The 15027-nt window shown below is 39.2% G+C and overlaps 1 protein-coding gene across 8 annotated transcripts in view; it reads left to right on the top strand.

Moving 5' to 3' along the window:
* USP15 (ubiquitin specific peptidase 15) overlaps window positions 1-15027 on the top strand; it is a 132517-nt gene that overhangs the window by 97500 nt on the left and 19990 nt on the right. For 5 of the 8 annotated variants that reach the window (XR_003998506.1, XM_030548865.1, XM_030548863.1 and 2 more), the window contains 3 exons: window positions 6109-6282; window positions 9780-9938; window positions 10683-10907. Coding sequence is in view for 4 of the 8 variants with exons in the window: in XM_030548865.1 (XP_030404725.1) it covers window positions 6109-6282; window positions 9780-9938; window positions 10683-10907 (558 nt within the window). In the remaining 4 variants the exon portion in view is untranslated. Of the gene's footprint in view, window positions 1-6108; window positions 6283-9779; window positions 9939-10682; window positions 10908-15027 lie in introns of those variants that run through there. The other 3 variants (XR_003998512.1, XR_003998508.1, XR_003998507.1) reach the window with 2 other exon arrangements.

Below are 15027 nucleotides of genomic sequence, written 5' to 3'. Positions count from 1 at the left end.
AATAAATTTGTTAGTCTCTAAGGTGCCACAAGCCAGTTCTTTTTTCAGTATTTGTGGCTCCAGTGTCCAGGTAGTCTACCAGTTCTGTCATTCAGGAGCAAAAAGATGCATTAGCCATAGTCATGTATTAACTGTTTCTTGGCTTTGAGCAATTAATGACTGAAGAATCTGTGGTTCTTCTATCTGTAAAATAAAATAAAATAAAATAAAAAATATTGTGTAACTCTCCACATAAGTTTTTTTTCTCCCTCTGGAGATGTGGAGATATCAACATGGGATAATCTTTGATTCGTCTATGAAACTAGTTTATTTTGGTAGTATCAGCGGTGGCATATTACTTGTATCTTTGGGACTGAGTCCTCTAAAGAAACACAGGATAAGTAAATAAAATTCTGTGTGATTATTTATTTGCCAAAGCTCTGTGTAGACAGGTAAACTTTGCTTTAGAAAGATTTTGCTTTTGGGATTGTTTGGTTTTTTTTGTCCTGTGACGCTGCAATAAGCTTTGGGCCTGTTGACATCTAGAGCTACAGAATTTTAGTGAACCTCACATTATTTGCACTATCATGACCTGTTTTTCCTTTCAAGAACAGCAATATGTATTCAGCACTATTGGTAGCTTAAAACTCCTAGTTTTGGACTAACTCATATTAAACCTTGGAGTCTGACCTGTATGCCAGAATCAGATGTCCAAATGCAAACAATATGTAGTGAGGTGGAACAAGACCTACTTGAAAATACTCCCAAACATAGTATTTTTTCCTTAAAAACCTAACTGAACTTTTGCCAGTTACTGATTAGAAATCTAGAATAAATTCTAGATAATACTTCAGCATTTTGGGCAAATGCATGTTGCCTCACCTTCTCTAAAACTATTGTGGGTCAGGTTCCTTTACCATCAACTGAAGCAAGTAGGGAGGACATTTGTTCCAATCAGTGTCTGCTTTTTATTCGTCCAGACAGTAACTAAGATCCTTATGAAGGAATCAGTCTGTTCCTTTCAGGCACCTTGTAGTCTTTACTCCCTCTTCTAAAGCTCAAGTTTGTAACATTTGCACTTACTTGTCATGACATCAAATCCTGAAAATGTAATCTGTGAGAAAGCAAGGTACTTGCTTTTGGAGTGCTACATATTATATGTCTTATAATCTAAACTAACTACTTCTGTACACATCTCATCTCTGTAATATTTTAGTGCCTCACAGAGTTCCTAACCAAAAAAAGCTCAGTGTTCTAATTTTCGTTACTATTTCCTTAATCAATGCTTTTTTTAGTGATTCTTTTGCTGTAACTGACTTTGCTGATGACTTTAAAGATATTAAGAGGTCTCAGGTTGAGAGTCTTGAATCGGCCTTTAACAGAAGCCACTACTCTGCTCGGTGGTGTCTGAATTAAGGGCTCCTCTGTCACACCAACCAGCATCCCACCTGAAAACCAGTACTGAGCCCGGTACCGATACTCAAGACCTGGAACTGCAGGATCTGGTCAGCGCAGAAGAGGAGGAGGGCTCGATATCTCAGGATGACTTCAAAGCTGACCAGGATCTATTGAAGAGTGTGGCCTCAAACTTAGGGCTGGAAGTGGAGATACTGAAAGACACTTCTCACAGCCTGGTCAACATCTTGGCTGGAGTGGCCCCATCGAGGGTGTCTCTACCCCTCAACAACGCCAGTATCGGTTCAGTCAAAACCTTATAGCAGATGCCATCCTCTCTGCCCCCTACTTCAGAGGGCAGAGAAGTACTTGTTCCCAACATGGGGTATGAGTACTTATATTCCCATCCCCCTCCTGGGTCTCTTTGTGATCTCAGTGGCTAACAAGAGAGAGAGGCATGAGCTGCAGGACGCGGCCTCCAAGGCAAAGGACTGAAATAAATTAGATCTTTTTGGTAGAAAGGTTTATTCTACTTGCAATTTACCTCTCTGCATCTCCAACCAGCAGGTGTTGCTAGGGAGGTATGAATTTAACGTCTGGGATTCATTTCAAAATTTAAGGACTCGCTGCCCCAGGAGTCCAAACAGGAATTCTCCACTCTGGTGGAGGAAGGGAAGGCTATAGCTAGGGCTTCCTTGCAAGCTGCCCTTGACACAGTGGATGCAGCTGCCAGAACTATTTCATCAGCAGTAGTCATGGAAAGGTGCTCTTAGTGCCAGTCCTCCGGTGTATGACTGGAGTTTCAACAGTCCCTTCTGGACCTTCGGTTCGAGGGAGTTTCCCTTTTCTCAGAGCAGATGGATGGGCCTCTATGCCCCAGCCACCTTCAAGGAAGCATTTCAGACCTCAGCAACCGGTCCAGGTCTTGGCTATGCCAGGACCTGTTTATGAAGAGAAGCAGGGGCTATAAGCACAGACAACCACCTCCATCTGCTTCAACCTCGCTACCAGGCCCTCACAGATATGTTCCCCAGTGTATAATCTTCTCATCAGGTCAAATGGGACAAGTGGATAGTAGACTTCCTCCTAATTATCTGCAGTACACATCTGAATTTGATGTCTGAAGTCCTGCTGATTTAATTCCTGACCATAATCTCTTCAAGAGAGAAACATTTTTCATAAAAATACTTAGTCTCTCTCAAAGTGTAGACAAAGTGAAATAGTTTTTCCCAGCTTTCATAGCTGTCTAAGTGGTGACACCTGAGATTATAGAAGAGGTGACAGCTCTGTATTACAGAAGTGCTTATTTTGGGTATGTCTACACTGCAGTTAGACACCTGCAGCTGGCCTGTGCCAGCTGACTCAGTCTAAGGGGCTGTTTTAACTACGGTGTAGATGCTCAGGCTGCAGCCTGAATTCTGGGACCCTCCCACCTACCAGGGCACCAGCCAAAGCCCAATCATCTATATCACAATTAAACAGCTCTTTAGCCCAACCCCCACAAATCTGAGTCTGCTGGCACAGGTCAGCTGCAGGTTTTTAATTGCAGTATAGATGTACGTTTTATCAGATAAATACCCGTGTGTTCCAGTCCCACAGTTTGTGTCTTGTTATACTGGAGCATTGAAGTGGTTGTAAAGAAAAGAGAAAAATAATCTGCAGCAAATCTATGGCTCTGCTCAGACCAGTTGAATAAGTATTCTGAGAGAGAGAAAAACCCATATGTATTATATAGCTTTGAGGTTTCACAGTAACCAAGGATATGTGTGTTTTGGTTTTCATTTTCAGTGAAACGTAGAGATGGATCCTGATATGTTGGGAGTTACAGTAGATCAGGGTAAGATCACATGATTAGATTAAAATTTTTAAAAAATAAGGCCATCACATTTTTTTTCTTATCACCTACTCATATTACTGAAAGTTACATTACATTTGAATACTTTTTGGTAATCTTAATTATAATTATTACTTACAGATCAAATTCAATTTAAAGCAACAGTTAACTAGTATATTTGTATGAATCTTTTAAAAATCAATTTTAATGGAAACTCTATTTTTGCCTAGTAAGAATATTTCTCTGCAGTACTTACAGCCCATGCCAAAAAAAAAAAAATTGTGAGGTAAGGGGATGAATGTAACATGCACATGTGAATATGAAATCCCATGCATGAGGTTTTTCTATAGGGTTGTGCTCTTGTCTGCTCATCGTAGACAAGAATAATGAGCCTAAAAAGGGGGGAGAAGTTTGATGGTGATTTAAAAAAATATATATATTCTTTCTCTCCCCTTCTGAGTGGTGAAACTGATGCTGTGCTCTCCCCTTTCAATCCTCTCCATCATCTTCAGTTAGCTTCTGAAGAAGATTGTAAACAAGTAAGAGGAAGAGGACCCAGCTGTACTCAGTCACTCCCTTTATCCTTACTAGGAGGAGGATGGGAAGGAAAAAGAGCTGCCTGTTCCTAGAACCCCCTTCTGCTTGGAGAAGGAGAATGCAGAAGACCTTTGTACTATGTAGTGGAGGAACTCGATCCAATCTGTGTGTTTTGTGTGGCATAGAAATCGGAGCATGTGATATAGGGGACATCTTTGAGGGAGCAGAGAAGGCAAACTGATATTTTTTGTTTTAAGTAAAGCTGCATAAGCAAATGATGATGTAAAAACTGGATGATGACAAAGTCTGGGTTGAAGGGAAAAGGCACGCTGAATTTTCCAAGGTGTTATAAATGGTTTTTCAGTAGTTCTCATGAAAGGATTCCCTTTAAATGCTGACCCAAGAATGCAGACTTGTTCAGTGAACAAATAAAAGGTTCCATCAGACAAGCTAAGGCTTTGGAGAACTGTTATAGGTGTATGTATAATAAACAGGTTCAGAAGGCATTATTATGGATGACTTTCTGTATTATCTCTATTCAGTAGTCTGTAAGGTTTCCAGGATTGTGTTAAGACCTGATACAAATCCCACTGAAGCAGAATAGGTTTTGTAAATCAGACCAGAGATGTCTCTGCTTAGTGGCCAGTTTGTCATTGATGGGCAACATGTAACCATTAAAGGAAGCACACAATCCGAACAGGTTATAAATACGCTGCTAGCATTTTAAAGTTAAACCATTTAAGGAAGCTGATCTAACCACTCACTGAGAATTACTGGGAAAAGTCACTTCACTTTCACTCAATGTTGTTAGATGAGAAATTGTCTTTTAGGTTTGAATTTGATTGGTTCTGTCAGGAAAAGATAGAATATCAGTCCATTGCTGTTGTTAGTATTTGATATTTTGATGTGTCCATCCACGTAAATAACCATAATTTCTTATCACTCCTGTAACCTTGATGCTTTGTCCAGGAGAAGACAGTTTATTAGTCTTATTAAATAAGCTGTAGTAAATACTTGTAAACAGTGTCTTTTCCCACGGTTGATGGAAGTTAGACTCTCAACTTTGAATGCAATATTTTTATCTCTATTATGGCTTGTTCTTGGGGCATTTGAAGTGTATGCTGTATTCTATCGGTGAAACTTTTCAAAAGCCATCCCTCATGGTAGTGCCAATAATGACAATTGCCACTGTAGCAGCTAGGCTTGGTATAAAACCATTACATTTGTTGGGTAGAAATTTTAGTTATTTTACTTCTAAGTAGTAGTATTACTGTCAGTTTTGGAGTAACTGCACCTTTGATGTCCTCTGTGGTCTGGGAATGCCAGTTCGGGTTTCAAGCCTTCATCTCCCTGGACAGGAATCTCTGTGCTTTCTCTCTCCAGACAAGGATTTTAGGCCACAGTCCCCTGCAGTTCACTTTGATATCCCCAGCAAGCCAGTTTGGCTACAGACAGCACCTAAACTCTGCTCTCTCTCCAAGGGCTGTGAACAGTGTATGCCAACAGTTGCAAGTTACCACACAGCTCTTTCTCAGCAGAGTACATCTAGTCAGGCCATAAAGCATATAGAAAATAAATAAAATAAAAGGACTTACCGTCATGCTAAACATACCAGAAATTGCCCAAGGCCTTGGCAAGTTAAAAAGCTTTCAACCCTTCAGCAGGGGCTTGGCTTGGCTCCCCCCTTGGGCAAAAGTTAATGTCAGTTGGAAAGAATGCCCTGAATCTCTTTAAACTCAACTCAAAGACTAACAGATTGATTTGGGCGTAAACTTTCATGGATAAAAAACCCACTTTTTTTACCCATGAAAGCTTATGCCCAAATAAATCTTGGGCTTTAAGGTTCCACTGAACTCCCTGTTGTTTTTGTGGATACACACTAGCACGGCTACCCCCTGATACTTTAAACTCACTGTTACATGCCAAGTTCTTCCTTTTTACCTTTGTCTTTCTTCTGGGACTGCTCTAATCCCAATATATGCAAACCACTCTAGAGGGAAGTACTTCTCTGGAGCTGCTCTCTCTCCACTGTCGTTACTTCCTGGGGGAGCTGTGCTACCCCTCCCACCTTGGATTTGCGTACAATCCCTGACCCAGAATGATACATGAAATATTCATAAATGTAATACAACATGGTCCCCAAATACACTGCATATGGCTGCAATACCTATTATAATTACTGCTTCTACAGAACATTGTAATTTCTTTCTTGCAGGTATTATAGTTCATTTATTAACAGGCAAATATTTATTATATTTGACTTACAGAAAAATGGCTACGTTAACAAAGATTGAGCATTTTTTGCAGAGCTAATTAGAATCATCCTTCTTTTTATTTTAAGTAATTAATATTTCCATTCACAGTGTCTGAGCAACACCCCTCCACTAACAGAATACTTCCTAAATGACAAATATCAGGACGAGCTAAATTATGACAATCCTTTAGGAATGAGAGGTGAAATAGCAAAAGCTTATGCAGAGCTCATCAAACAAATGTGGTCAGGAAAATACAGCTATGTCACACCAAGAGCATTTAAGGTTGGTATTACTTAAATTATAATTTGAGTTTGAATGTATACAGTGAATTTGTTTTCACAGCTGAAGTATACAAAATTTATAATACATATAACAAATAATTAGGGCTGTTAATTAATCGCACTTAACTCACATGGTTAACTCAAAAAAATTAAATCGCGATTAAAAAATATTAATTATGATTAATTGCTGTTTTAATCACACTGTTAAACAATAGAATACCTGTTGAAATTTTTAAATATTTTGGATGTTTTTCTACGTTTTCATATATATTGTATTCTGTGTTGTAATTGAAATCAAAGTGTACATTATTTTTTATTACAAATATTTGCACTGTAAAAATGATAAACAAGAGAAATAGTATTTTTCAATTCACCTCATACAAGTATTGTAGTGCAGTCGTTTTGTCGTGAAAGTGCAGCTTATAAATGTAGATTTTTATTACATAACTGCACTCAAAAACAAAACAATGTAGAACTTCAGAGCCCACAAGTCCACTCAGTTCTCCTAATTGTTCAGCCAATTGCTAAGGCAGACAAGTTTTGTTTACATTTACAGGAGATAATACTGCACTCATCTTATTTACAGTGTCACCAGAAAGTGAGAACAGACATTTGCATGGCATTTTTGTAGATGGCATTGTGAAGTATTTACGTGCCAGATAAGCTAAACATTCATATGCCTCTTCATACTTCGACCACCGTTCCAGAGGACAGGTTTCCATGCTGAATTGTGGTCATTAAAAAAAAATGTATTAAATAAATTTGTGACTGAACTCCTTGTGGGATAATTGTATGTCTCCTGCTCTGTTTTATATGCATTATAGCAGTCTCAGATCATGACCTAGCACACGTTCATTTTAAGAACATTTTCATTGCAAATTTGACAGTATGCAAAGAAGGTACCAATGTGAGATTTCTGAAGATAGCTACAGCACTCGACCCAAGGTTTAAGAATCTGAAGTGCCTTCCAAAATCTGAGAGGGATGAGGTGTGGGGCATACTTTCAGAAGTCTTAAAAGAGCAATACTCTGATGCAGAAATTGCAGAACCCAAACTACCAAAAAAGAAAATCAACCTTCTGCTGGTGGCATCTGACTCGAATGAACCTGCATTGATCCGCACTGCTTTGGATAGTTATCGAGCAGAATCCGTCATCAGCATAGACACATGCTCTGGAATGGTAGTTGAAGCATGAGGGGACATATGAATCTGTAGCGCATCTGGCACATAAATATCTTTTGACGTCAGCTACAACAATACCATGCAAACACCAGCCCCATGGTGCCAGCTGCTTCCAGGAGCGACACGAGGCCAGGGCATGCAGGGACCCTGTCTTAGCCCTGTGGCACCATAGTGGTGGCAATCCCGCAGGCTGGATCCAAAGCTCTGATGGGCCTTATTCAGCTCAGGGGCTGTAGTTTACCCACCCCTGTATTAGGTGAATTGAAAAATACTGTTTCTTTTGTTTTTTTACAGTGCAAACATCTGTAATCAAAAATAAATATGAAGTGAGCACTGTACACTTTGTGTTCTGTGTTGTAATTGAAATCAGTATATTTAAAATGTAGAAAACATCCAGAAATATTTAAATAAATGGTATTCTATTATTTAACAATGCGATTAATAGAGGTAAAATTTTTAATTGCTTGACAGTCCTACAAATAATTTAAAAAATTGAGTTTTGAAACAGTGAGCTAACAGTCCATTCAGTTGACTGCCTCTTAACAATTTAGAGCAGCAGGGTGGGTGAGAGAATATCTTTTATTGGACCAACTTCTGTTGGTGAGAGACAAGCTCTTGAAAACTTTCCCTCTCCCCAACATAAGTTGGTCCAATATTATCTGACCCACCTTGTCTCTCTAATATCCTGGGACCAACACAGCTACAACAACTCTGTATACATCATAACAATTTTTCAGTCAACTACTTAATTTCTTAAGCAAAAAAACAAAAAAAACCCTATTCTTTTTGCTGTGCTTTGAATTCCTTATATATTGTAATTCAAAATATGTTCGTTCTAGCGTCATTTCTGTAGTGCTACATCTTTCCCTTGATTAATTTTTGGGCTGTTTGATCTTGACTTTTTAACATGCTCTCAAGACGTTTTTTCTATGATCTAGTCAGAATTTTATGTAATTTTCCTGGGCTCTTTTACAATAAGAAGACTTTTTCTTTGTGCTATTTGAATAATTTAGAAACTTAAGACCATGTATGATATATTTCCTGTATTATGCTTCTCTTTAAAAAGTAATGTGGACTATACATAGTATTTTAAATAGGACACCACTGATTCATGTTACAGTGCTATAATTTCCTCTTTCTTTAATTTGATATTGTATTTTTATATCCCAGATCTTTGTTAGCTTTTGGTTATTATTATTAAGCATGCTAATGTTTTTCGTTATCAGTCCTCATTGTCTTCTGGTGAGTTACTTCTCTTCCATATATTTTTCTGCTTTCATGTCTTTTTCCTTTCATTAATATTTTTACTTTATAATTCTCTTCTAACAGTGTTTTGTCTCTTGCATATGTCTGTTAATTATAGTCTCTCTTTTTTTCTATTCTATCATTTACATTTGTGGGGGATTGAGAGAGATTTTTTTCCTTTCACTTTTACTGCACTAGATTAACCCCCCACTGGTGATAGCTGCCCTCAGCAGTAGTAGGGCATTGCACTGTGGGGCCATTTCATCACCCAGAAAGCAAATAATGTTTACCCAGGGAGGACAGCATTAAACTGTGGCCAGAGCTCCATTAGTGCCTTGCCTGTAGAGGCTGAGGGGAGGAGGAGCTGAATCATTGCATCATCTCTACTTCCTCTTTCCATCATGGATATGCCCCTTTGCTGGCCATACCACCACTTTCCTACTTTTGGGGTGTCAGTGTGGCTCCAGGCTCCCTCGTTAGCAGTGATTGATCTGCCTTTGTTTGCCAGCCCCAAATCATTTCTGAAAAAAATATCCTAATTGACCCTTCTTCCTCATTCAACTGGTTTGACGAGCTTTAGGCTGCTTCTCTTGTACTAACATAGCAGCGTGTACTCCTATTTTTTCATTATAGTGTTTACTACTATGAGACTTTCCATATGGTATCTGAATGTCTTACAAACATTTAAGAATTTATCCTTACAATGCACGCCTTTACAAATGAGGACACTGAGTCACAGAGAGGTGTTAAGTGACTAGTCCAAGGAGTAATCTGTAGTGTAGTTGGGAATAGAACCCAGATCTCCTGAGTACCAGTCCAGTGTTTTTAACCACAAAAACATCCTTCTTCTCCAAGAGCTCCTCCCATAGCTCCTGTGCAAACATGTTCAGCTATGTAATAATCCTTGTTATGGCGCCTGAGTGGCAGCCATTCCTGAAAACAAGGTACCAGGCAATCATTGATTTCTAAGTATTGTGACTTGCTGGTAGCTAGCCCCTTACTGTTTTATTAGCTTACACAAATTCAAACATTACATATCCCATACTGAAAATTCTCATATGTGCTCTCTAGACACAAGTGGGACGTTTTGCACCTCAGTTTTCTGGATATCAGCAACAAGACTGTCAAGAACTTCTAGCTTTTCTCTTAGATGGTTTACATGAGGATTTGAATCGGATTAGGAAAAAGCCTTATATTCAATTAAAGGATGCAGATGGAAGGCCGGACAAGGTATGTTCTTAGTATTGGTTTTCTTTGTGTTTTAGTTCATTGCTATAGTATGTTGTAAGATATTGTTGCCCCTTTGTCAAGCATTAACATCTTTGTGTGCTGCTTAGTGGGTCATCTTTTCAGTGGAAGAGAATTTAGTGACACAGACTCAAGATATTTTCTAGTCTCGTTTATTTACATGTACACAATTCCTGTTTACTTTGAAAAGGGATAGCAAAAACTGCATCAAGGCTATAAACAAACAATTCCACTTGCAGAGACTCCATCCGACACACCAAGAAAAGCAGCTGTATTTTGGACCCCTGGTCTTGCAATCTCCTACTTTCAGCATACTTGTTAGATCCTGTGTCCTGCCTTTCTCATCTATACTCCTAACTGGGGAAATTCCACAGCTCTAAGTTGCTTGTCTGTAGAGCATCATTATACACACTAACCCTGGGCTACTTCACATGGGGATTTCTGTCTTAAACTTCCTTTTGTCCAATTAGTTAGCCAAATAGATCAAACATCCATTGGAGCTGATTTCTTAGTCTCTGTCCTAACAAGTGTTTAACTCACACAGTGCCCTTAACAATTGAGGTGTCATTGCTATAGTCAGCCCCTGTGCAGTCCTTGGGGTCAGACCTTTTTTGTACATTTAACCCATGTAATGGATAGTCTCATATTAACTACTTGTATCGGTAATATATAACGTGCATTTTGTTAGTGTTTTTTGCTATAACCCAAGTTCTATTTTAATTGTAGGTGGTTGCTGAGGAAGCCTGGGAGAACCATTTAAAAAGAAATGATTCCATCATTGTAGATATATTTCATGGTCTTTTTAAATCCACCCTTGTTTGTCCTAAATGCGCTAAGATTTCTGTAACCTTTGATCCTTTTTGTTACTTGACACTTCCATTACCCATGAAAAAAGAACGCACTTTGGAAGTCTATTTAGTTAGAATGGATCCACTAACTAAACCTATGCAGGTAAGAAATATTTTTGTTTACGTAAAACATTGTCTGCGGTGTTAAAATCTTTTTTTGTGTTCATGTTTTTAATACATGACAGAACAGGCAATAAATCTGACAAATTACATTTGTCAGGATGGTATGGTTTTTTGACTTTGATCTCTGTTACTTATTAATGAGGAAACTTTGTAAAAGACACATTTTACTTTAACTCAATTTCAAGGAAGATATTGATCATTTATTTTATTACTATATTATAATAAATTTTCCCTAATCTTTTAAATCCAGGCTGTGCTCTTTATTTATTATTATTATTGTTGTTAGTTTGTTTCCAATATTGTCAAAGTAAGCTACTTGCTCTGCAAACATGAAGTGCACAGACCCTGCCCCAAATCTAAAATGACAAACATGAAAAGTTTGTTGGAGTACAAAGCACTAGTAAAATGAGATCTTGATACAGATTTTTATTTTTATTAAATATGTAAACTAAGCTGAGTTGCCCTCAACTTTCCAGTATTAGTCAACAAATATTTTGTAGTCATCATTGAAGGATCTTCAGAAAATATTTCAATGTAGAAAGGGTGGTCTTTTGGGCCAATTCAAGAGGGAATTACATGCAAAAGGAATGACTTGGAACAAAGCACATAGGCTATTGTGGGTGAAGCAGACATTGAGATTCAGAGACTGTAGTTGGTGGAAGAGATTGTAGGAGAGATGTAAAGGAGGTTAAGTAGGAAGGGACTGAGTTGTGAAAGCCCTTGAATACTTGAACCTGGTGTGATAGAGGAGAGGGAACAGTGGAAGATGGGAGAGGAGAGTGACAAGGCCAGAACTGAGTTACTTAAGCAGCAATGGTTTTTTTGGACTGAAGGGGGCGATGTGCGTGTTAAGGAGGCCAGGAAGGAGGCAGGTACAGTAAGTGAGGTGAGAGACAAGAATTTGATGAGAGTTTTGGCTGCAGGAGCAGAAAGGAGGTTGGCTTGTGGAGGGCGAAAGTCAGGGTTTGGACATAATCTGGTTGGATGGGTCAAGAGAAAGAGGAGTAGAAGATAGCAGTTACATGACTGAGTAACAGATGATAGTGACATTAGAAGTGATGGAGAATAGTGTAGCAGAGAGGGAAGAAAAAGCAGGAGTTGAGTTTAGGTGTGTTGAGGTTAAGGTAATAGTTTGTCTTTCAGGAGAAGTTGAAGAGATAGGTTGAGCCCTCGTGGTTGGACATGACATTTTGATGAGAATTGTCTATTTCTAATTACTCTTGTGTCTCTTTGATGCACATAAGTGCTAAGTGTCTGTCTGACATTCTCTTGGGACAGACTGCATGCACGGACTGTTATGTTTCTTGACACAATCCTGAAGAGCTTAATGTTAAATCTTTATTTTGGTCATCTGATCAGTATTCTGCAACTCCATGCAGGAACCCAGAGTTCAATCACTTCCCCAGGGTGAAAGTGCTGCAAAATATCATCTGTCTTCACACAAAACAGCAATCCATTTGGCATGTTAAAAAGTTGTATTTTAGTCTTTGAAAAAGCACTGGCAAGTGTACAGTGAGAAAGATTGCCTAGAATTAAAAATAATAGATCTTCGGAGTTCTTGCTATAGTTAAAGAAAAATTTCACCTGCTTGTTCCTACCAGTTTTTCCTGAGTAGTATCTAGAATGTCTAACTTCAGTTTTTATAATAGTTAACAACACTGTGTGACCATGCTTGGCTTGACTTGACTTTTTCTTTATACTTAATGGAGTTAAAAAAAGAAATGAATAGTTGGCAAAATTTTAAAGTCTCTCAGTTCCGTTTTCCAAAGAGACCTAGGAGTGTCTCTTTGGACCTAGGAGTGTCAGTCCCACTGACCTTCAATGGTGCTTTAGCTAAGTGTCTGAGGCCATGTCTACACTACAAACTTTGTTCGGTCAGTGCAAATTCTGTCGGCATACGGCCACCAGAGATAATATATTGCTTAGGCATGTGTATACTTGCCTGCTTGAATTGGTGCTATGCATGTTCACCAGGAGTGCTTGTGCTGATGCAAAGTGTGATGTGCTTCTGGTAGGTATCCCAGTGTGCTCTGCACCACTGTCCAGTGTAATACCTATTGGGAAATGTTTGCAGTGCATTGTGGGGTAGAAATGAATCATACCAGGGTTGAGCGGGAGCTATGGGTCAAGTTTCCATCATTCAACTTTCTCCATCCTATAATGCCAGCCATATCCCATAATTTGCATGCTATTTTTTTTTTGAAGTCCACAAACCCATATGGCACTTTTTGCGCTCTGCCATCTCCGACAGAAGCATGAGCCCACATAGTTGTGCACTATTGTCATGAACATGGCAAATACAGGATGCACACTCCTCCAGTATTTGCAGACTCTCATGAAGAACTGCAACAACAAGAGACATGACAATTTCAGGGAGGACAGATTGCTGAGGAATATAGCAAAAAAAAAAGTAAGATTGCTGGTGGAGCACTGTTTCTGGACCTGAGACGTGAACACTGGCCGGTGGAATCATATTGTAATGTAGGCTTGGGACGGTGAGCAGTGGCTGCGGAACTTTTAAGTGCAAAATGTCACATTCTGGGATCTGTGTGCTGAGCTGTCCCCAGCCCTCATTGCAGGGACACCAGAATGAGAACTGCACTGACAGTGGAGAATTGAGTGGTAATCGCATTGTGGAAGCTTGCAATGCCAGATTACTACAGTGAATGAGAAGTCATTTTGGAGTTGGAAAATCCCAAGGAGGGGCCATTGCCATACAAATGTTTAGGGCCATTAATCTATCCTACTATGCAGGTCTGTGATTTTACAATGTGTAGGAAATAGTGGATGGATTTGTAGCAGTGATGTTCCCAAACTGCAATGGGGTGATATACGGCACACACATCCCTATTTTGGCACCAGACCTCCTTGCCCCAGAGTACATCAGTAGAAAGGGCTTCTTTTCTGTGGATCACATTCGTGGATCACTGGGGACACTTCACTGCCATCAGTGTGAGCTGATATGGAAAAGGTGCATGATTCTCTCATCTTTAAGAACATAGGACCGTTCAGAAAGTTGCAAGTAAAGACATTCTTTCCCAACTGGCAGGTTGCCATTGGTGATACAGAAATACAAATCAGGTGTACCGCTTGCTCCTCTGGCTCATGGTGGCTAGTGGATGGCTCCTTGACAGTAACAAGGAAAGATGCAACTACCAGCTCACCAGATGCAGAATGACAGTTGAATGTGCTTTTAGGTTGAAAGGATGCTGGTGATATTTACTCACAAGATTGATTCTAAGTCAGAAAAATATCCAAATGGTTATGCCTTTTGTCTTGAGAAATATCTGAGAGTCAATGGGGGAAAAGTTGCTGCCAAGGTGGAGCTTGAGTGGCTGCCTTCTGAGTTTGAACAACCAAACACAAGAGCCATTACAAGAGCTCAACATGGAGATATGCAGTTAAGGGAGACCTTGGAAGACCACTTTAATGGTCAGCCACAATAACGTGCTCTGCTGGGTTGTGCTCTGGCCCTGAAGTTTCTGAGGGCTGTTAGGAATTGTGTAGTGCTGGTTGTACATTTCTAAATATTATGCTGTGTCTTTTGCTAAACGTGAATTATGCAGTGCTTGCTGTACATTTTATAATAATTACACTGTGCCTTAAACTGAATCTGAGTTCTGTGGTCATGTACAGTTACAAGTAGTGGGTGCTTTGAGTTCTGCTTTGTATTCTTCAGTATGTGTTGTGAATTAATAAAGATGTTGTTTTCAAAAAACAAATCTACATAGCAAAAACTGTGCAAAAATGTGCAAATAATAAAAGAGTATAATTCAAACTTGTAGCAAAAATTAACAGAACTTTTAAAATTAGAAAGGCAGAAAACATTCCTGTCCATTTTGGTAACACATAACACCAACTGTGGCTCTCATAAATCAGTGTATGTGAAGCTGTGGTTGTCCTTACTGTCTCCCTCTGTTGAGCGATATGAGTACAGATGTGGCCCCTGAAGCCATGTGGAATGTTGGAGAATATAAGAAAGTGCTAAAATGGAGTTCGCCACTGACTGCAAAGGGGTGGCAAGTCCATGATTGTTGAACCTGTAGGTCAACAGGAGTATATAGCAGTTGTATTTGGTGCCAAAAATGACCCATTATATC

Source organism: Gopherus evgoodei, chromosome 1 (genome assembly GCF_007399415.2).
Source record: "Gopherus evgoodei ecotype Sinaloan lineage chromosome 1, rGopEvg1_v1.p, whole genome shotgun sequence".
Lineage (NCBI taxonomy): Eukaryota > Metazoa > Chordata > Testudines > Testudinidae > Gopherus > Gopherus evgoodei.
The sequence above is the reverse complement of the archived record's forward strand: the minus strand, read 5'-3'. Positions and strand labels throughout refer to the sequence as shown.